This window comes from Hypomesus nipponensis, chromosome 15 (genome assembly GCF_054491055.1).
Source record: "Hypomesus nipponensis isolate SF chromosome 15, ASM5449105v1, whole genome shotgun sequence".
Classification (NCBI taxonomy): domain Eukaryota; kingdom Metazoa; phylum Chordata; class Actinopteri; order Osmeriformes; family Osmeridae; genus Hypomesus; species Hypomesus nipponensis.
Window position 1 is genome coordinate 9,042,112 of NC_140375.1, and position 23,762 is coordinate 9,065,873.

At 41.1% G+C, this 23,762-nt stretch overlaps 1 protein-coding gene across 1 annotated transcript in view; it reads left to right on the plus strand.

The window, feature by feature from the left end:
* elna (elastin a) overlaps positions 1-23,762 on the plus strand; it is a 75,414-nt gene that overhangs the window by 18,639 nt on the left and 33,013 nt on the right. Inside the window, exons 3-6 of the mRNA XM_084673644.1 lie at positions 20,083-20,151; positions 21,050-21,094; positions 21,934-22,026; positions 22,172-22,198. Coding sequence (XP_084529770.1) covers positions 20,083-20,151; positions 21,050-21,094; positions 21,934-22,026; positions 22,172-22,198 — 234 coding nt within the window. The remainder of the gene's footprint in view (positions 1-20,082; positions 20,152-21,049; positions 21,095-21,933; positions 22,027-22,171; positions 22,199-23,762) is intronic.

Below are 23,762 nucleotides of genomic sequence, written 5' to 3' on the forward strand. Positions count from 1 at the left end.
ATTATACATGGTAGTTTGGTGTTGTTTGTCTAATGAAAGACTACCCCTTGACTCATTTCTGGAGGGAAAGTTGTAGTTCAAACTCTGATAATGAAATGATACCAACTGTAAAGTATGGCATCTTTCTCCCGATGAGCAAATATGAGGATCTTGTTTACACAGAAAATGCTGTCGTAGATTGGCAAGGACCTTGAACAGCATCTCATTTATTCCTGTGCTTTTGCCCTGGAGTGCGGCATCTTTGAGGGGTAAACTGTGGGAAGTTGGAGCTGAAACAAAGCAGGCTGGGACCGCAACATGAACCAGGGGGGTCAGCAATTTGGGCCTGTGGAATCTTTACGAAATTCTGACATGTATGTTGATGTCAACCCAGGGGAGAATCTCCATTTAAAATACTTTGGCTTTGCATCCTCAAGCAGAAGATGGCTGCGCTGTTTGAACGAAATACTGTTTGAGACTGCGGCACTGGGAGCACCAGTGTTTAATCTGAAGTGAAGTCAGTCTTGGTAAACATCCAACCTGGCGTGCGACTTTTAGCAGCTGCCCAGGGAATGTTCTTCCCTGTGGAGGGAAGAGAGACAATGGGCACAGGGCAGGGGCTGGTATGAGTTTGCTACAGTATCAGAGCACCATCATGCTCTTTATGTGGATAAAATACTAGAGATGACTACTAGAAAGAATGGAAAGACAAATAAAATGACATCTCAGTATAACATGGGGAAAAATGATTTGCAACATTGCATCTTCCTTTGACTAATCCACTTCCTCCTGGTGGACTAATTTATCTGCATTTTTCAGTCCTGTTACTCTCCAATGTCTGTAGTTTGGTCTCCTTTTACTAATGGTGATTCACTCTATCCGATTGACTTAATGCTTTGTAGGTTAGAGTGTGCGTATTCTTTAGGGTCAGGATTGTGTGTGCTTGCATGTCTGTGTTTCCTGTAAGAAACGTCTGCCTGTATTTGCCTTTAGTTACGTGAGAAGACAATTGTAATTTCTGCTTTGACACATGTAATGTGTAAACGGCTGTGGGATGTTAATGATTAAAAGTCCAGTACGATAAACTGTTTGTTCACCTGTGTGGTCAAAATGTGCAGAGCAAAACAGCTGCTCCCATTGTTCATGTGCTCTGCACATTGCATGTTCCCTCATCCTAGTATGTTTTTTTTACATTTACCTTGTCTGATCTGTCCTGGAAATAATTACTCTTTGACCCAAGGCCATTACTGACCTGAAGTCAATAGCTCTGGTGTTAGACAATAATGCAGACAATATGTGGCATGTAAAATTGTTTGGCTATACTGCCTGAAAAGAGGAAGACAACAAAGGTAGACATCCCTGTACAATGAAGACCGCTTGTGATACTGTCAACAAAACCAATTTTACTTTTTTCATTCAATGGGAGTATACATACCAAATAAGTCTTGCCAAGCATCTGTTAAGCTGTGTCCCTCTAGTATATGAAGAAAGTTGCACAAAATGTAACATACATCTTGAGAGCCTGACAAAGCCTTGTCTAATGGGTTCTGCAGATCTTTAAGGTATGCTAACAGCAATGAAGAAGCTCCTCTAGTGGAATCATCCTCTCACACAGCATTACACAAGCTGCCAAATACTTTTCATTACCTCCTAACTTGTAATACATGTTTGAATGGTTCTCAATGGCCAGACTAATGTACCATTTGCAGGTGTTTTCCAGTGTAGCAAAATGACACATGCATAAAGTCAGTGAGTTTCTTTGCGTAATTAGGCCTATCCAATCCTATCGGTGACTAAAGTCTGTTATGGTAAATGGTATATACCCAATTTTTCTGGTGTAAAACAATGAGTACAGTTACACATAACTGACATAACTACATAGAACAGAGGCAAAGGCAAAGTCTAAAATATAGTTTGAAAAAGCATGCCATGCTTTCCTCCTCCACTGATTCCATTCTGAACTGGATTGTGGTGTGAAATTCATTTGACAGCTGTTGGACAAATAAATCAGGTCTTTTTAGAGTGTTTATGTGCAATTGGACGGTTTTTGGAACTAACAGAAACACAATAGACTATTTGTCAGTTACTAAAAGAGGATATGTCATTAAAAGAAACTTAAAGAATACGTTACGGCTTGCTTCTACTCTCAGTAAAGGACTCTGGGGATGAAGTTGTCTGCACAGCTGTATAAACTGACCATGAGGTTTGGCCCCCAAGAAATATAAGGGCTGTGTGATCATTTTTCTAATCACGTATTCAAAACTTATGTAAACAAAGTTCATATGAGAATCCCCTCACCAGTTAAAGTTTCAAATGGAATGAATTGAGAACAAAATATAACCAGATGAGGCCCACCCCTCCCCATTCCGCTTGTTATGAATATGCTCTATTAGTCAAGGTTTGATTAACATTTCATCATACCATGAGGCCTCCAGCATTGTAAGCTTTTCAATTTGACTGAAATGGACAGCAGTGAAAGATTGACTCCTTTACAGAAAACCTTGGAAAGCTGTAAAACTTGTCCCAATGTATAAAGATAGGATATTTATTATTACAGTACTACTGTTCAGCATCATCCCTGTCCATCAGAGCCGTTAAGCCTGCATAATTTATAACCACCTTTGCCTGTCTTGACCCTGGGTTAAGTGCAATCCCAATGTATGTCTGTGGACTGCTTTCAAGCCACTGTGAGGGGTCTAGTAAGTTTATAGCATCATAGATGGTATTCACTATGTATATCCGTAAAGGATACTCTATGTCAAATGATACGTAGCACTTTAAAATGGCCTCCAAACTTGGCATGGTTTTATTGGCAGTTGCTGAGGTCACTTCATTGTGCATGGGAATTCTGTATTTAGCCAACATTTTCCAACTTTTTTAAGACAATCAACTATTTCATAGTTTGAATGCTTTCTTTCAATAGGTTTGCCAACTATAACATTGCCTTGATGAAACATTGGACATCATTGTCTTGTCAGCCTAGATAGAAAAAAGAATGTTGGATTGTAGTAGAACCCACTCTGGAATACTGTTTGACATTCTGTGAACTACACTATGCTTGCAATTGGTACAGTGTGAGATTATAATAATGTCATGCCTGTCATTTAATGTTTTCTTCTTATACTATAGATTAAGTACCGGTATATGCCAGGAGGAAAAGTCTTTGGCCTGTTTACATTTCCAACTGTTGTTTTTTATGATATGTTTTAGAATGCCCTAAATATTTCTCTCCTGACAGAATGAAAGCCCACAAAATTGGACAGAGAAAAGTGCAGAAATTCAGGAAATTGATGGATGGCAAGAGTTATCAAATGTATGTTTGACATGACAAAGATTCATGTTCCCCATCAAAATGTAAAGTTATTAAGATATTCAAAATCCCCCTAAGGTATGTTCCAAGTTGTAAGCAACGATTCTGTTTTTATATTCTAGAATACTTTTCAATTGTGGATCCATGATGTCCCACCTGACAGCGTTCCCTCAGTAACAACTACAGTAACAACAATTGCAAAGTTCACAATCTTTTTAATGTTTCATGAAAAATTCATTTTGTACCAACATTCTGTAGGGGGAATTCAGATAGAATTAGAGAAAAAGGCAAAATGTGGCTCTGTGAGTAGAGCATGTCAGAGGCAGGAGGCCCATTTCATGGTGATTGATTAGGGCCTTAATTGGTTCCCTAGGTGGATGTGGCAGTTCCTCTCAATTGTTTCAGCAAGGCAGAATGTTGGCAAGTATCTCCTCTGAGGGGGTGACCCACCCAGACTTGGCGTGGGCCTAGTGTGAGAACATACCAGCTTATCTTGGGATATGGTCAGTTCGTCCATTTTTCCCCATTGGTCTTAATGAAAGAAAGCCATTGATACATGGTCACACACTCAAAGCAGACATGAGGTAAACTAAAAGCACACTAAAAGCTATAACTTCCCTCCATTGCTCAGGGAGTTGGCACCAGGGGACTTTTAATGGAGACCATAGGAAAGTGGTAACAATGTACAGGAAGTATAGTATAGTTCATCAAGAAACGAAAGGCCCAGTACTCTTAATGGAACTCTGAGAAATGGGTCAAACCCTGAGGATTTCAGCTTAGTGTGTGCTGCACAACAAAAGGAAATTGGAACAGGAATTCTCAGCTTTATTTTTCTGTCTGTTGGTAACTTTTCTTTTGTAAGGGAACAGTCAAAGGCAGCAAGTGAAGTATTTTGAGGGCATATTGGTGTAAGATGCATTGCTTCTGTAGAACCACATACATTTGAACCTTTCACTTAAGGTCGTGGTATCTCCGACACGCCTGTTTCTGGATGGTGGGTTGTTGAAAGGAGTTTTCATCAGCATATTGTAACTTGTATTACATGTAAATCTCTTTCTCTGTCCCCTCCCTCTGTGGCAGCACCATACAGGGCCCACATGCATCTGTTTCTCTAACAGGCCCTGAGAAATCTGCTGATAAGTCCCAGCTCAAACATTCCCCAAACATTCTAATTATATCAGTATTAGTATTATGACTCTGATGTCATTGCTTCAGTTTGCCAAATGTTTTATTTTTGTTGGAAAAGGGATAAAATACGAGGCTAGACTTTGGGTGGGGCAATGTAGTGTACAGTGGGCAAAATATGGCATGGAAAAAAATTGGGACTTTATAGACAGAGAAGGTTATAGGTCAAGTGGGACTATAGGGATAATTGGGATAATATGAGCTCTGAAGTAAATTGAATTCATTTATAGTAACATATGTGGGCTTATACAAGTCCGTTATTCTGTGACTTCAAACAATGTAAAGGCCTACAGTTCTCCCTCTGGCCCCAAAACAAAATCTCTACCAAATTGAGCTTTTATACTGATACGCTTATTTAGATCCCATGACCCAACTACAGTTTGAATGCCATTGACTAGTGATCTAGAAAATGATTCAATTTAGAGGGAAAATAAGTGACCATCTGTGGCAGTCATTCATCTTCCATAGTTTAGTTTACTCTTGGTTTATTGTTTATTTAAAATATGCTCCCATTCTTTAATCAATAAAAAGTACTTGATGTTCTACATCAAACCACATGATACCATTTCATTGACTCATACAGGAAGATCACATTAAAGCTATCCAGCACTGAACTGATTCACAAAATCACAAAATAAAGGGAAAGATCTCCCAATAAGTCCACATAGTTTGGAGTTGAACATAATGCAACCCGTGCTTCAGCCTCTGGGTCTGACAGCACAGTCAACGCTGTAGTCTTGGAGCCCAAGACTGAATAAAACACACACCATACCCTGCATCATGGAGGTGGTAATGTCATCACAGAGCACCAACATCTGGAGGGTGGTCTGGGCGCCTGGAGAATCTGGAGGCTAGCCAGTGGGCCCTGTTCAGTTCTGCCCTACTATTCTCGGTGGTGACAGAGGGCCTTTTATGTTAAGAATCCTATCCATGGAAGCACCATCTGCACAGTGCAATGACACTTTAGAGCTTTGGTACTCTAAGGTTAATCCCTTTCGAGTCTAATCCATAGCATCCAGGAGGCGAGATGTGTGACAACTTCTGAGATTAATGTGTTTGACGAAGTTCATATCAGCCTGCATAGGTTCATAGGACCTGAAGACCACTGAAAACACATTCCATGTTGAGTTGCAACATGCAGGTTTTTTCACAGCTCCAGCCAACTTCAATCTGTGATTTTTGGACGAGAAGTATCTCATTGTCAAGTCATTGCAGTACCTCACAGTAAAGACGTAAATACTTGTGAAGTGAACAAAAGATCTTTGTACCAGTCTGCAGCAAAAAGGGTTTAGCCTTAATTTCCTCTCATGCTTCAAGAAACAAGCAGGAAAATGACCCCATCTGTATCAGTGTTTCATCTCTTTGAACCTGAGACCCTTCGAAGCAGCCTCTTTTCTTTGCAGGACAAGCCAATGTGTTTCTGATAGGGAAATATACTGGATTTATAACTTCTGCATGATATGATCGTGTGTGTGACAATGAATGAATGTATGAGTTTTGTCATTCAGAACTGGACTGTGGTGTTCATCAAAAGCACCAACTACATAGCACGATTATTCTCCCAAACACATCTAATCGGGAAACTATTTAGGCGCAGAGCTGGCATGTCTAGGGTCTTCTGTACTAGTTGGTTTGGGTTTTGATTGGATGTCACCTATATGAGGATATGAAGACTGAATTAGCTGAACTTTAAGCTTTATTGTGGAACAGCACCAATCTAAGTTTTCCCAACCAGAACCTTTTGACAGTGAAATTAAAATTGGTTTAATTCGGTAATTTAGTTTAGGTTTGCCTTAAAGAATCCATTAGTATTTTAAATCCAGGGGCTTTATAAATATTGGTCATAGCAAATGTATAGCTCAGCTATTAGCCTAGAACAACATGTCCTGCTGCCTTTAAGGTTGTGAGTCCCTATCCAAATAGGCTGCACTGTTCATACTCTGTAGAAGGCCTGTTGCAACTGATTGCTCACAGGCTTGGCTGTATTGACACTTGACTGAAATTACTGCTTTGTTGTTTATGTAATTATTCACATTGCAGCCTTGATTGAGCAGCTATAGATGCCAAACACGTTTAACTAATCCTGGACCAAAATTATGTTATTAGGCACACATTAATCATACCAATACCCTCATTGTATGATTGTCATTTTTATTACGCCCCGGACTTGCATTTTCTCTAAGATGAGATGTTATACCTTCTATTGGTCCTCCCAGGGCTGGCTGAAATTTTGCATTATGTATTAGATATGTTTTATCTGCACATCATCCTGACATGCCAAAAAATGTCACCAATGTCAAATGAGCAGGAGGGTGGTCTGGTCAATCCAGCGCTCTTGTGTCCACACATTAACCCGGAACCAACATGGATCAAAGCTTTTGGATGTGTTTTACAAGGTCTGCATCACTATGGATTTTGGGTCCGTCAGCCAGTATCATGTTCATAGAAAGAAATGACTTTATCATATGTTTAGATAAACCCACAAAATATGCCAAAGAAAACCAATGACAGCCCAAACTAATTTAATTGTAGCCAGGGCAAAAATGCTGTGGTTGTTTCTGTAATTGTGTATGATGGAGAGCATTATACCAAAATGCATGGCAGATTTTTAGATAGTCTAGGTTATTGTCAAACAATTTTACAAATTTGGCTATGTGCTTTTAGATTTTGTTTTCCAATCAAATAATAATCTCCATCAGTTTAGACAGTGTCACTGCACTTGTGCCAAGTGCACAAGAATATATAGTCTTAATTCATTGTGATTCTAAATAATAATGACATACTGGAGCACACACCGGTCGAGAAACACATTATCTGTAATTACTAGGTGAAAGATGTCTTTTCAGATTCATTAAATATCTATTGATCCATAAAGCTTAATGTACTCAAGATGTGAGTACACAATCTAAAAACAGGATGAGTTTCTTCAATGTCTAAAACTCACATGTGTACCCCATCCACTTTACATTTTGCATAGCAATATAAATGTATTTCTTCCTCAAATTTTGTCAAATAAGATGATAGAACACAGTGATGTTTTCAATATTTTCAGTAATCTCATGAAGTCCACTCTAACAATGTATTTGGCTCTCAGGTCTGTGTGACCCCTAGCTGCCCTCCCCCAATGTCTGCATACAGTACTACCTCAGCATTTTGGCAAAAACACTATTCAGTCTAGCCCAAAGGAGGATCATCAGACAAAAGCTAAAATAGAGATTTAGACAGGGGAAAAAAAATGAAGAAACAGTCCATCCTTCCAAAACACACTCCTGCTTCCCAAACAGCCTAGTCAGCTGGGGTCATTAGTCTTAAAGTTAAACATTGGAAGAATGATGTTGTGCAGGATGCGGCATGAGGTCAGATGTCCACATAGTGCCTTGGGTGGTAACTAATGATTTACTGTAGCCATGACAGAACGGAACTCTTCAACTGTTTCTTTGTTTGAATTATTGTTTGAGAGTTTTGTAGATTTATTGACTCTGACCAATTTCCTTGTGTTCATGGCAAAACAACATATTTGTCTCTTTTTTGTGGTCACTATCATCACTTAGCAATTTGCTTTGTACATTCATTCTTACAAGACTTATTGTATTGAGACAGTATTGTACTTGTGCAGTCATAGTCATATGTTCAGAATACAGAGATCCTGTAATCTCCACCCATCCACGGAGACTGGCACTGACCTACCTTTACGTAATGTTGTCCTACGGTTTACTGCGGCTCAGGTGCAAGAAGCGAAACTATCTACCTGGGCATTACTTCAACAAAGTCCTTTCCTGTTTATTTATGACGGGTAACACGTGGAGCACCAGTAGGAGCTCCACTTATCAGGCATGAGGGAATATTGATCATCAATAAAGGATGTTGCTTCTATGAAAAATAATATCTTGGACCACAAGTTCTATTTGAATGTGTGCATAGTCTGTCAGGGTTGTCAGGAGTCAGAATGACAAATGAGTTTGGCTGTGAGTCTTGCCAGAATAAGTAACCCCGCTCACTCCCTCTCCCTCAAATCTAAAAAATATCTCCCGTGACAAGAGAAAGATGAACTGACAAGCCTGTCAACAGCAACATTTTTGGAAAGAAATGACAGCACTTGCCAAGATGCCGATGTGAAGCCACTCACAGGTGTTTGGAGAGGATCTCTCGTGTCAGTGATGTGCTGCATCTTTCAGTTATCTACACAAACCGTTAACTGACGCAATGCGTCTAAAAGGATGTTGATGTTCTTTAAAAAAGATTGTTGATCTTTTTTTAAACCTGGAAATTGACTTAATTAGTTAAATACCACAGGGAATACCACAGTGTCCAAAGGTAGAATGTTTGGTTCTGATTAACACTTTTTCCAGAGTTATTAAGGGACTTTGTATTTTAATTGGTGCATGAACGGTCAAGAGAGATGACTCACACATACACCATTAAAATGATGCACGATTGTGAAAGTATTAAAGCCACGTCTGTACTACCTAAAAAACGGTAGCTTGATTCACTATTCTTAATGCCTGTACAATATGGTGCGCTCTGACCTTGGAAATTCTCATAAAAGAGGAATCCTGGCCATGAGCAAAATGCTTTCTGAGATCCAGGGCAAAGAGGAGGGAGTGATCTTTGCCCAGAGGTCTCTCTGCTCTGCCGTGTCCCCACAGGTAGCGCTGGTCGTGAATATGTCGGCAACATGCCTTCCTGGCTGATGGATCGGGTCGAAGTTTGTCCCTATCCTGGCAAGCAACCACAGGACAGTAGGCGATTGTCAAGCTATGCCAAGGTTGAGAATGAGATGGTCTGCACCTTGCTTTCTTACTTACCCGAGCTGGTGAATTCACAGTGGGAGGTGACAATATTTATTTCTGTCTGTTTAAATATTTATCCTGTTAGATGTCAAACCGAAAACTGTCTGTTTTTTATGAAAGGGTTTCTTTGGGAACTACTGATTTAGTTCCCTCTACTCTGCTAGAAACAGTGGTTTTACACATACAGACAGGTATCTTAAGGCGGTGTCTCTGATTTAATCTCATCTGAGATGTTTTTTCAGCTTGCTTTTTAGTTTACCAAAATCTCACTGTTCTTCATGGTTCCAGTGTTGAGGTTAACAGCATTATAGCTGTTATAACATTACAGCATTATAACATTATAGCTGCTACAGAAAAAGATTTTAAACTTATTTTGGATAAAGAGGAGGAAACAGAGGTGGAAAGAGGTTACTTCCCAAGTTGTGTTACAAGTTGAATTTCTTTCTCTCTCTCTCTTGCTTTACTTGCTTTAATAGATAAGTCCTCTCAATCCTTGCGAATGTCTGGCAGACAATTTTTGGATAAGGTGGAGTGGAAAGGAGGGGGTCTCTCTCTCGCTTTCTATCTCTCTCACAAGCACACACACAGACTTCCTCCCATTCTGTTCCCTCTGTCTTTTTTCCCCTCCTCCCTTTCTCCCTCCCCTCCTCCCTTTCTCCCTCCTCACTCTCTCTCTCTCCATCTCTCTCTCTCCTCTCTCTCACCCCCCCCTCTCTCTCTCTCTCCCTCTCTCTCTTCTCTTTCTCTCATCCCCTCTCCCTCTCTCTCCCTCTCTTTTGGCAGCTCTCTGGAGTCTGCTCTGTTGGCAGGAGTGACCAGAATAAAAACAGCCACACCAGACATAGGAGAGGGAAAAAAAGCAACGTGATCCATAGAAAGTCTTTGCCCTCTCCTAATTACGTCTTGTCTCATGTCGTTTTTCTACTTTTTTTTTCTTTTTTTAATCTTAAACGAATTTAGCTTGCTGGGAAGGAGAATAAGGAGCCAGAGGAGAATAAAACCAGCCGATAAGCTGAGGGGTGGTGTATTTTGAAACGAGATGGCTAACAGGAAGGTTCTATTCCTCATCCACAAATTCTTCTTCCTACTTCTGATTCAACCCACATTTCAAGGTGGTAAGTGTGCTACTCACTAAACTTTTGTGTGACATCTGCCTCTGGCAGTTTCTGAACAGGTGCAGAGTTCTGTCCTGTCAATTGTTTATCCTACTTGTGTTGGTGTTAATATACATTTTAATATTTAATGTTCGGGAAACAATGCATCTATAAAGGTTAGTTTGACATTGCCATTATGCCCATGGTTCCCTAAAAACGCATGGTATCAAAAAAATAACTTCCCCTGTGTGATTTGGTAGATGTTTTATTATTGGATTAGTTTGATTATAATATTGTCACCCACCTCTTGGGATGATTGATGAATGTTTAGTCTATCTGATCCTCTGTACAAGTGTCCAAGTGAGTAACATCATTTCAGTCAAACTTTCCATTCCACTTTCAGTTTGCAAAACATTCTATTCCAACATAGTGCAGATGAGCAACTTCGTTCTCTGTAGCATAATTTGAAACACAATTGTAATCTATTCCACATTTGCATGTGCTGTGTTCTTGTAGTTGAGGCTTAATACAGTCCAGATATTCATCCCTGTGGAGCTCCTCGATGGTGTTTTAGAGAGCATTCCTTCTTTAGATTCAGTGTCAAAATAGATGTAATCAACTCTGCAGCTACATTGCATCTGTTACAGTAATGAACTGGAAGTAACTGTCACAACATACTTTACAAACTTAACAACTTAACACAAAAAATTAATCAAAAAGGTTTTGTGACTTAGTTATCATGGCAAAGCTACATTTCTCATGGGAAGATTAGATTTTCAATTATGCTAATCACATACATTTTAAATCATGTGAGAACAGGCTCAGTGTTAAGTCAATGAACTGTGCAGTGCACTGGAGGAGGCAGGCTCTGTACAGTTTCATTGAAAGCCCGTCTCATCTCCCATCGTGTCAGCGAAAGAGAAGACTCTCCAGGTGGTTCCTCTTTCCAGTCAGCTACATCATATAGAATCACCCATAATGAACTCCCATGTGGACAGAAGTGTGTATCTGAGCATGTGTGGGCTCTATCTCAACAGCTTTGGCTCTTACTGAAGTTACAGGGCTGTTCTGCTCAAATGTTTCTGGGACGCATGTAATGTATGTGGATCTGAGGTCTATCTTATCTATTTGTCGAGAGAACGGGAGTGTGGTGAAAGTTGTACCTTCAGCTCTTAAGCTTTCCACTCTGTCCGTCGAGCTTTGAGTTTCCACTCTCTCCTTCTAGCTCACTCTCTCTCCATCCCTCCCTGTTTTGATTTTGTTCTTGTTCTGTTCCTTGGCCACAAGCAACTGGAGTTGTTTAGCCTTCAATTGGAAAGCATGAAGGTCTGGACTTGGTTCTTTCAGCCCAGCCAGTCCTTTTCTACTGATTTATTTATTTGCTCAAAATAATTTTTTCGGCTCTCATTAATGTATCTGTTCCACAGCTGTTGGTAAGTATTCTCACAAACTATGTCAGATGAAGTTTTAATGGAGCTTTTTATTTAGACACAGAATAGAAACGTAGTGCGCCAGACATTTGAGATAAACAATCGGTCTCAACAGTTAAGGTAGTGATCAGTCATGATAGTTTGATTCAAAATCATTTTTGGACTGAACTTTGACAAGTCTGCATAAACCTCATTCATCTGCAATTCACCTGCTATATTTCAGGATCGATTAAAAAAAACTGCCTTTTGTTTTTTTTGCCAAGGCAGTATTTTCCACCCTCATCTTTGCACCAACCATAACTGTCAGCCAAATGCCATGACGGAAACAAACAGATCTAAGTTCAGCTGTCAAGACTAGCCCAGGCAGAATTTACAGCATACGAAAGAGCCAGCGAATATCAATATTGGCTTCGAAAACCAACTTTGATCTCTTGTGAACGTAAAATCCATCCATATCACTCTTTCCCAGGGTGCTGAAACCAGCTCCTTCTGTGTCTGGGAGCACATAGTTGAGAAACCACCTAGTAAACTTGTCCAAGGAAGTGAAAACTATCTGCAAGTTACATGAACCCTATTAACACCCAATCACCTTTTTTAATGTTTTATAGAGAAAGTGTTGCCTGTACTCTGGTCATGCACTCTAAATGGATTCCCAGGGTGAAAGTCTCTTCTGAATGTTTTTCTTTCTCCAAGTGTCAGTGAGTTATGATGCAAGAGGGAACGTTGGGGAAGGGGTTTGTTAATAAATATGTCTCTCGTCATTTGACCCTGCGACCCTCAGCAGGTACTGTAATGCTCAAATGTGTCATCAGTCCCTCTGCCCTACTTTGGGAGAGACTGATCTTCCTTGCATTCCACAAACAAAAAACATCTGTCAGACGGATACAATGAACGAGATGTTATCCTGATCAAAATAAATCTGAAAAGACAACTTGGACTCAGTGGCCTCTTCCGCAAAGCTGTCGTTTTCAAACTCGCTCAGTCAGCATCTCTAACTGAAAAGTGAGAACAAGATGTAATTCATTGACAGACTTTTTAATTAGTTAAATTTATTTTGGGGGGCTTTAATCTGCTGTCATACATACTGAACTTCACTTTAAACACAAGGCAAGTAGAGACGAGACCCAAGTGGGTTAGCTATCATACTTCTCGAGATTAATACAATTCCATCTATCCTCTCCTGTCCTCTTTGCTCCATCACACAAATGTAATCAGAGCATGTTCACTTATTACATGCGTAATGTCAAGAGTGTAGTGAATCTCACTTTGTTCCATTTTCACGCCTCCATGTCCGTTGCTTTAGTACAGCGATCCAAATGACGGACTCACTAACTGATGCCAGAGTCATTAGTTTCTGTTTTATGACAAAAGCGGTTAATGACACATGCCTGACAAGCAGAAATCGGCCGAGGATCAAAAGAAGAAAATAACAGCTCTGTTCCTTCCAGTCTCATAAGAATTACTTTCTTTTGCAGCACTGGAAGCCAGTTTGCCTGTTTTGGCTTTAGCCAGGCTGAAAGGCAGGCAGTCCCTGGACTTCAGAGGAATCTAATCCAATAATTGTTGCCGTCAGTGGCACTCCCCTGGCCACAGTTGAAGGTGAATGAAATCATGGCAGATCCGGTGGCACACCTGGATGTCAGGCAAAACTTGTTCTGAATTGCATCGTTGCCCCACTGGTTGGTAGACTCCCAATCTGATTATCTCTGAGTGCTGTTTGAGGCTTTATTGGAGGCACATGTTTTGAGCACCACTCTGGAAGTAATCCCATCCTGTATTAGGTGGATTGCCAGCAACAGCTATCTGGATTAATGTGACACCATAGGGCTAGATTGCACTGCATGGAGTACTTGGAGGGAAAAGTACTGTCATCAGATCTCATTGCAGAGTACAGATCTCATAATCTTTATTGCTGGATTCACTTAAACAATTTATCTTTTGAAGATGGTTGGAAGTTTGGCCGTGAGCAACCAGGCCTGATGTTTAATGTGTCGTAGAGACTTCCTTCGTGTATGTGGCCATATAGAACAGAACCCATAGTTCCGCAGAGTGATCACTGGCCAGTTAGTTATGAATGGAGAGTCACCGTTTTCACTATCTATGTTATAGGTGTTGTAAAAAATTAGATCAGGGTTGGGATGTATAATTAGCTTTAAGACGCACAACATAAAAGATCTGTGCTGGAAATATCCAGGGTGTAGCATGATGGTGCAGACACATCCCTTTTTATTATGTTGTGTATGTAACACGGATACTCTGTTTATTGCAACCTATTTCCTTTACAAATGCATCCTGTATGACGGCACTCATAACGCTGCTGAACACTTACACTGCAGCACCGTCCTGCCATCCAACATCATGACCATTCGAAGGAATGAGACCTGCTTGCATGGTTTGCATCTCCCCATGTAATCGTTTGTGGGTAAATGTCAAACCATGTGTCTCTCAGGAGATGTTTGGTCTGTAGGCTACCTGTGCCAAGTGTTGAAAAAAGAAGCACGTTAGCCCAGATGATTCATTCCAGCTATTCGGCAAGCAGACCTCATGAGATTGTGTGCTGTGAGCTGAACTGTCCAAGAGAGCCAGTACTCTGAGACATGGCCCTCTCAGGAATGGGCCCTTTCTGACCCTCTACTGGCCACTACATGATCTCCCATGTCTGCTATTAACCCTTAGGCAACAGATCCTGAAGTACAGTAACAGGCCTTGTAAAAATTAAATTGCCGATCCCGGGCTCCTATAGAACGTTCCATCTGTGAGACATTCAGATCAGGTTGTCAGTGTTTGTTTTATGACCATCATAAAGCCCTGTAAAAATGCATTTTTTTCACTTATAGGAGACGCTTTTGTTACATTTTTTACAAATATTTTTCTTTTACCTCAGGTGTCCTGCTTTTAAACAGCAATATTAAGAGCAACATAAGAAAAAATCCTACAGTATGTTGTTATTATTTATTTACAAGCGAGAGGCAGATGAATACACAGAAACGAAAATGTTGACAAACAAACTAATAAATAAACATTATGTCCCTTTATCACTACAGGCATAGTGATAGGCATGACTAAAACACTCTTGAAGACTAACTACCAATTGGAACCTTCAATTAAATGCATTACGTCAATTCCATGAAAGTCATCTGGCATGAAAAAAATAGCACGCTCTTCTTACATATCCGTTTCATACATTCATGAGACAGATGTTTCTCTAATAAACATGGGTTAACGCATCTTACACATGATTCAGTTGAGGTTTAAAACAGTGATGTAAACCTTGGAATTCTATTAAATGTTTGTTTTTTTAAGAGCACAGGTATTACATACAAATATTTATTGGACTATTTCTCATGCTCACATACATAGTATGCTATGGTGGTTAATCAAAGTTCAGTCTACAGATTTTTACCCTTTAAAAACGAGTTGTGTCCTCCAGAAAAAAGTTGAGGTCACAGATTTGGGGCATTCTTTATACCTTGTCAAGTGTCTTAAATGCAGGGCCTATGTGCTTGCTGGGATACAGGGTGAATCTGGACATGTCTATATCCAGTCAAAGGAGATGATGTATGTTTCAGAGAACATTTGAAATTATATTATTTTAGATTTTGGCTATTTTAGATTTTGCCTTGGATGTTCATTTTAATGTAAAATCCCTATTTGGAAATGCTGGTGTGATCTTTTTTTCTGGGTGGCAATCCTCCAAATAAGAATGTCACTCGATATGGGACACTCTTTCTGGCCTGTTTCTTACCAATATCAATAGAACTCAAAAGGTAACTGATCTCATATTCCCATAACAACAATGTCCCTATAATCATTAGTTAATAAGAACTATGATTGCCCACAGACCTGTATTCATTTGTCATTTAACTACACTTCATGCCATACTTCCTTCAAGTTTGTAGAGTATGTCTGGAATCCTGTCAAAATACACACAATATTCAAATACCCTTTAGTGATTTCATAGAAGTATCATATCCACGGTTACCATTTCTGTCATGTTCAGTGCACCATCTTCAACATCTCTGATCCGTCACGTAGGAGGAATTTGCAGCTGTTGGTGTTTTTTTACACTTTGCTTTTCTGAATCCTATAGAGATCAACCACATGTTAACCCCTGGTGGGTCTGCCTTGGCCAAGATACTGAAAGGTTGGAGATGGAGGGACGATGACGACTAGATCAGAATCTCACCTCCCCCTTTTTATAACAGTGCCGTCTGTGTGTCGTCTGTTTATTTGACTTTGCATACCTCACATTGATGCTCTGCTACGCAGATGTGTCAGGAAGGCGGAGGCATGGAGGCCTTGGCTTGACTGGGAAAAGGACAGGTGGAGGAGCTGCGAGGGGCGGGGGGGGGGGCTATCAGTTTGATTTACTAATGTCTCTTTTCTCTTTCTTTGACCCCTCTGCTTCTCTGTGCTCTGGAAAATATAATGCAAAATGGTGACAAGAAGTCGGCAAGACGCCACAAGTCTGATAACGGTCAATGTACAAGTGCCAGAATCTGCAGTCTTCTCCACCGCACTAGATCTGCTTTGGACTAGATCACCACTCCAGGTTGTGCTTGGAGTGATATAGTGAATGGATGGTCAATGCTGGAAGGTTAGGTGATGGTAATGAACAAATCACATGTATTTCCTAGGTTCAAAGAAGAGAAGGGACTGTGTGGGATCACAAATGTAATGACGCTGAGTCTTTCACAAGGGGTGGGGGAATGCAGCAATCACATTGTGTGGGTGTGTGTCTGCTTGTGTGTCTGTGTCTGTGCGTGTGTCTGTGTTTGTGCGTGTGCGTGTGTCTGTGTTGTCTGTGTGTTGTCTGTGTTCCATGTGCGTCCTTTGCAATTAATTATACAGTTAAAATGACCAATTATTAGACACCCACAGTGAAGGGTCCTGAAAACACGGCATTACTCACAAGCTTGCTGTAACTGTGGCCCATATATCATGTCACTAACAACGCCTTTAAAGTGGTTGTCAGTCGTTAGCAAAGGAGTTAATAGGGGAAAATCCATCCATTTCATTTGAACAAATTGTGGACATAAAAAAAAGTTCTTACATATAAATAGCTAATATGTTTGCCATTCAGTCATTAAAAGTCATTAGTTGTTCCAGTATGTGAATGTGTTTGCTAACACATTTCCAATAAACCCAGGCCATACAAGACTAAAAAAGAGTTGTCAAATGACCACATTCATTTGTACTAAGCCGTTTGATATTGAATTTGTTTGGTCTGGCTGTATGTCTCCGGCATAGATATTATTCTTAAATGAAAGAACCAAATACAAATCTTTGCCAGCTATCAGTAGGTAAACATGTCCTTGCTTATTCATCTGGCTAATACTGAAATGTGCAAACTAAACATTGGCGGCTACACCCTCTCCATCTGTTAGTGAACATTAGGTGGATAAAACGTCCCAATCTAAACACAAAATAACAATGTAACGACTAAGAAATCTCAAAACAAGGTATATCATCCCAGACTAAATACATGTTGGATGTACGCCAACAGGTTTTGGTACTGTGTGTTTGTTCTTGAAACCGTGTACTGATTCTTACCAAACTCCTACCCTGTATTCAGTTCTGGACTGGGACTGAAAAACGGGACTTTGAAACGCAGACCGCCCCACGGCCGTGTATTATTATTTTTTAAAAAAGCATTATGCCGCGGCCGTTTGACCGTCCATTTGGGAAATCTCCTGACTCTCCCGACGGCCAGTCCAAACCGTATTAATCAAATACACATACAGCTTAAGTAAAGACTGCTGGCTTACAATACATACCAAAGAGAATCCGCACACTGTAGGATGAGCACCACACAATGACAGTTGTTTTAATTTGATTATAAGATGATATGAAACCAATACATTCCCAGCAAAGGTGAAGTTACTAAGTAGAGGCCAACATGAACCCAGCGCTCCCTGTGTTACCTCCCCATGGTGTGGAACAGTGCAGTGCTGCAACAGGATTCTGACAAGAAGAAACAATTGGAGCAGACAAACAGTCCCTGTGCCCTCTTCCTCAACTATGGGACAGGAAATCCTCCCTTTGATTGTGAACTGAAGTCCTGGCCAGGCTGCAGTGAAGAATAAGGAATGCTTCGCTGGCATAGTGGCACTCTACTGTATCTCAGGATTCTCTGCCTTGCAGCTGCCAACCACTGTGGGCAAGGATGAACTGAGTCTGCATGCACTTTATATACATTCACACAACCTTCCCCAAACACAGTGTCAGCTATGACTTGGTTGTCATCCCCTCGCTCTCACAATATGCTCATACACCGACACTTTTTCACAAACACACACATTAGCCTGTAAATATACTTTGAATGAATTATACGTTTTATTATATTCCTCCCTTTCTTTGGAAAAGAACAAACTTTGTGTTCGTCGTTCAAGTTCTCAACACTTAGCCCGTAGTCGAGTGTTGAAGGTCAAACTGTAAATGGCCAAACTGTCTCTTCCATTATACTGTAGTTCTCTCACTGTCCCAATTAGAAACAGTTTGAGAGCATCCTCTTGTTCGTCCGTCCACAAATTCAACCGTGAGGTCATTTGTTATCCAAGGACACATCTGCCATGCTCTTTCAAATAAACTATCACTCAAAAATGACCGTTTGTGCTCTTAAACATGATGTTTTCAAAATGAAACCATCGGGATAAAAAACATGTAAGGAACACTATTGCTGCAATGAATCATACAAATCCCGCTGGGCACAGACCTTGGTTGAGAATAGAATATGCTAAACAAAAACAGACCAGATAGACCAAATATTTCCCCCTCTTTTCCAATCGGCTTTAGATGTGTGACTTATGAGGATTTAGGAAAAATAGGGCTCACCTCTCCGTGCATCAATGCTTGTGGATTTACAGTATCTTTCCACCACGAGTGTTGATGCCGACTGGCCTGATTATGCTGGTTAAACAGACACACATGCACACACGATCTCTTTCTAATTCCATATTCCACTTTCCAAGTATTTCTTTACAACACAACTACAAAGTTTTTTTATGTTGTATCTTAACATAACATATCCAGAGAACCCCTCCTCATGTCCTTCTATGACCAAACTCAGACAGTTAAATTGATTTTACCTTCAGATGCTGCCCTCAGTGAACAAATTACTAAAACACTAAAGTCCCAGTGCTCCCACTAGGGAACACATTGAGGCCTTTGATAAGTTAAATTAGTTGGCCTCCAAACACATGTCATGCTCATTAAACATAATCCTCATCATCTTAAAATCTTCACTACAGTACTCAACGTTTCTGTGATAGAAACCAGGTTTTTCCTTCAAAAATATAACTTTATAATTGCAGCCTGAGCTCACCGGTCCCATAGGAGGGATGTAAGTCCTCCCAGAACAACTCAAGTGTTCTCCCTCCCTCCCTCCCTCCCTCTCTCTCTCTCTCTGTCTCCCCCCTCTCTCTCTCCTCCCCTTCTTTGTTTCTGTTGTTGTTCCTTCCACACATGAGGCCACTGTGTCTGGGATCCAGAACGACCATCTCAGGAATTGCTCGGAGAAGAGGCCAACAATCAGGAGAGAACGGGGCAGGGGGGGGGGGATGCTGTGTTGAGGCCTGGTGAAAGAGCCTTTCCAACTGCAATACCTCATCGGAATCAAAACAAAAAGGTTTTTTCTCAGACCATCAGACAAGCAAAGTCTGGCTATGGCTCTTAATGCCATTGTTTCCTGATGTCCTACATCATAGGAATGTTGTTGATGGATGAAGGTGAGGGCCGAAGAGAATCGGGCCGAGCTTGTTCATGCCGAGACCTTAGCGCTGTCAGTCGGCACCACCATCATGTCACACAGTCTTGACACTCCTACTTTACAGCCAGGGCGCTCTTTTTAACACCAGGAGCTCTCCTGCATGCCGACATGGCTCCAGTTCCTTGTTGCCTCCATCCTTGGTTGTGTCTCGCTCTCTATCTGAAGGGGGAATTTGTATCACAACTCTCTGCCACAGATGTGGAGACAGTGTCCCAGTGGGTTATCAGAAGAGAGCCAGTGCGAGCAGAAGCATATTTGCCAATGTGTTTGTATTCCCAGTAAAGTGTGTTATAACATACTACTGAGTCTTCCTACCTAAACCAGACACCGAGTTATAGTAGGATGATGGTTGTTTGAGGTAAGGTTGGTGAAACCAGTCCATTCAATGGTTTGTCTTTGAAGACAATACAGTTCCACTGGGGGCTATAGACTTCGGTTGATACTTTGGGACCAGACTTGACTTTGGAAGTAAACTTACTTGAGGGCCATAAAAAAGCCAGAATATCCATGTTTTCTGTGCTTGCAGGTGTGTATGTGCCGGCTGGGACTGGAATCGAAGCTGGAGGTGTTAGACCAGGCGCTGGCCTCTATCCAGGTAACATGGCATTCTTATCCTTCTCCAGCATGTCCCCAGTACAGAAATGTACATCCATTACTGTACATAGATAGGTTATATAATACGTTTTTACTATTTTATGAGTTGTGTTTCTGGTGACAACTATCCATTTTAACACTCCAGTTGTATTTCTTGTATTTCACAGGTACAAAAGTCAGAACCTTAGAACATTAGGGTTAGAATCACCTTCACCATAAATAGAAATACACAAGACAGCAGTGTGCCTTGTACTGTACAAAATGTCTCTGTCTGAACTTCAGACCAACTGACAACAAACATTATCCCACTCTATACCCACTAAAGGCTGTGGCTTTTTGGTTTCACTGGTGTTGAACGTGTAAAATATTTAATAGCCATCCGGACAGTTGAAGCACACACCTCCGGCACCAAATGGGCACACCGAGCCCAGCGTTTGCAATGGTCCGAAACGGCTTACTCATGTGTGCCACAAACCATTACTGTCAAAGTCCGAACCATATATCCTGGTTATTCCCCCCAAAAATGTCATCCTTTTCTTTTTTGTTTTTCCACTGTGGGGTACTGTTTCCTATTGTAAATGTTCCATCTGGATGAGCCCTAGTGGTGATCTTTAGCAACATGAGGCCATAAATCAGGTTGAAATACAATGTAAAAGTTCCAATGCCAAGCTCTTAACACTTCCAAAGGTGTTTTGTAACAGCAAAGATTTAGAGATGCAAGCCCCCCTGGGCTACCCATGTGGTCCTGGTGTAACGATATCTCAGCAGGTCCACCTCTCAACAAACCCAGAGTGAGCAGATGATCTACATCGGCATTCAGGAAGGAGGATTTGGGGAGCTTCATTCAAAAATTGTTACACTTTCTATGTAACATAACTCTTTGTCTGTTGTTTTACAAGGAGCTGCTGGTGTCCCAGCGGGATACAAACCAGCAAAAACAGGAGGTGAGAATAAAACACTTGACTGCTAACTGTCATAATTATATACTGTAATTTGTTCATTTATTATTGTAGATATCATTTACTTCCAAGAGTGAAATCTGTGATGTTTTGTGTGCTTATGTTGACCACTATCAGTAGATTAATTGGATAAACTTTACAATAGTAAATTAAGTGTGCCACTATTTCAAACAATCTCTGTTGTCAAAGTTCAATTTTTCCACACAGGTCTTAACCAGAGAGTTTACCATTCTGTTCTACTTAAAATAGACTGAAGTGGGTAGCGCGCCAGTCTTCAACCATCACAGCCAGTGTATAGATATAGCAGATGCACTCAGCACTGCACACACATGCCCTTCACTGTGCGCTTGACCAGGAAACCACATGAACTACTGTTGCTCTCCACACTTGAGCTGTTTTACATACTGCTGGAATGGGCAGCAGTTTGGCAACATTTTGTCTACATCTGCACAATTGCTTTTGGTAACGGTTTAGTCACCAGAGTAGAACAGATGATGGGGGTTCTAATTCTTGATGGCCATGAAAAAACTAAGAATAGCTCCGTTACGACGATAGTAATGACATTATTGTGGGTCAAAGCATAGTGTTCAGGCCCAACCACTGTCATTAAGACAGTTTACTAAGTGCTATTATGGGGTGTGCAGGCATTAGACTCTCTTACAGATTGTTGTTGCATACCTATTTTAAGCCTAACATGGCCACGTAGCAGTATTAGACTTTGGCTATAGAGTGAGAGAACTCTTACAAGCTGATAACTGAAATGATGATGATGATGATGATGAGGTGGAAGTAGCGGGTGTATTTGACCTGTGCTGTCGTTCTAGCAGGAGGCTATGGAGGGCGAGGTGTTGGTCCTGGCGGTGCAGTCCCTGGAGGTGTCGGGGCGGGCGGTTTAGGAGCTGGGGGGCTTGGAGTTGGTGAGTGGTCCTTCCAAGGACCTAACAATATTCAAGTGCTTTTTTAATACACACAATGGAGCTCATGATTGCATGAACTTGTGGACTCTGAGAAAGAATGTTTAATGAGAACTTGAATTGTTACTCTGTTTGTTTTGTCCAACAGGGGCTGGTGGAAAGGCCCCCAAACCTGGTAAGTCTTTAAAGTTGCTGCTCACCATGTACAGTTGGCTCTAGCATTGGTTTCCATTACTCAGGGCACAGAAAAGTCTCCTATCACTATCTAGGATACAATACCGTATACATGTATGGAGTGCAGGTGGCGGATATTGTATATTGAGTTCAATATGCTGCAATAAGCGAGAACATCCTGTTCCTCACCCAACTAGGAAAATCCATGCCCATTGTTTCTGGAGCACCTTACTGAAGTGTTATATCAGGAAGGAAATCATGATGATATCTGTAGGTAAAGTGGGTTGAACTGTGTAGACCAGAGTGCAGTCAAGTACATTCTGGTTTGATTGGTGGGTAGCGCAGCAGCAACAGCCCTTCGGCTAGGCTGTCACCAACATCACCTTGTCATCCCTTTATTTTCATCACGGTTCACTCACACCAATCTGGCATCTGTTTGGGATGTCCTGTTTGGGTGTGAGCGATGCATTCCATTGATGAGGAAAAGGGAGACCCTGCCACTCCAGCTTTGCGGTTCTGGACTAAGTGATGATTGGCAGAGTACAAACTCCCATCATCACCCGCCAAACAATGGTGGTAACGCACTGATGAATGTTATTGTAATGTTAGGCACTCACAATATCACAATGTCTGGAAGCCTCCTCATTGAAACAGTGCACTGCCGTCATCTCTGATACCGTACTGTAAATATTGTTTTATGCTCTAATTCAGTGTGCACAGTATTAGCACATTAGCCATGCTCAGCCAATCTTTGATTACCTACATCAGACTTTTCCGTCTAGGCTACCCCTATGTGGCGGGAAAGATAAGAAAGCACATTCATAGTTAGAACTGAAGATAAGATGTGGAAGGTTCCTTACAGAGTACCTCTCACACTTCCACCCCCCCCCCCTCTCCTTCTCTAAAAAGTCATTGAGTTTCCATGAGCTGCTTTGTAGAAGTGTCCTTACGCGGGATATTAGGGGGAAGTTGATGTTGGCTGGGGTCAGCAGAGCACAGCTTGGGAAATAACGGCCTGGCTTTTGTCCGTGCTATGGTTTTCTCTGTTGACCTGAGTCTCCATGGCACAAATTAGATTAAGGAAAAGAAACAGATTTGTTACAGAAAGCTCCCAATCCTTTTAGAAATACAGCAACTTGGGTCTTGTAACTCAATAAATCTCTGTAACATGAACGACCACACCTTACACAGGAAAAAAACGTAAGATCTTTTGACTGGAACCATTTAAGGTCGGCTAAGGTTACTCGTCCATCTGAAAGAAGGAGAGAAAGAAAGGAGGCGATCGGTAGTCACAATAACAGCAGAACACGTTCCACTCTACATCTTGATTTGTCCATTCTTTGCTCAGTGGGGGATTTTGATGCAAGGCGACTTCTCAGATGAGATATTTCCATTCCAACAACTGGGTGTTGACTGAAGCTTTCCAGATTTGGACACAGGGTATTTTTTCACTCAAAGGCCCTTAGGCTGGAACCCAAGCACCTTTCTACACCCAGTGATGATGTTTCCATTACAAATACAATTCAACATTTCATCCGTTGAGGGGTCTCACACAGGCAGCTTGG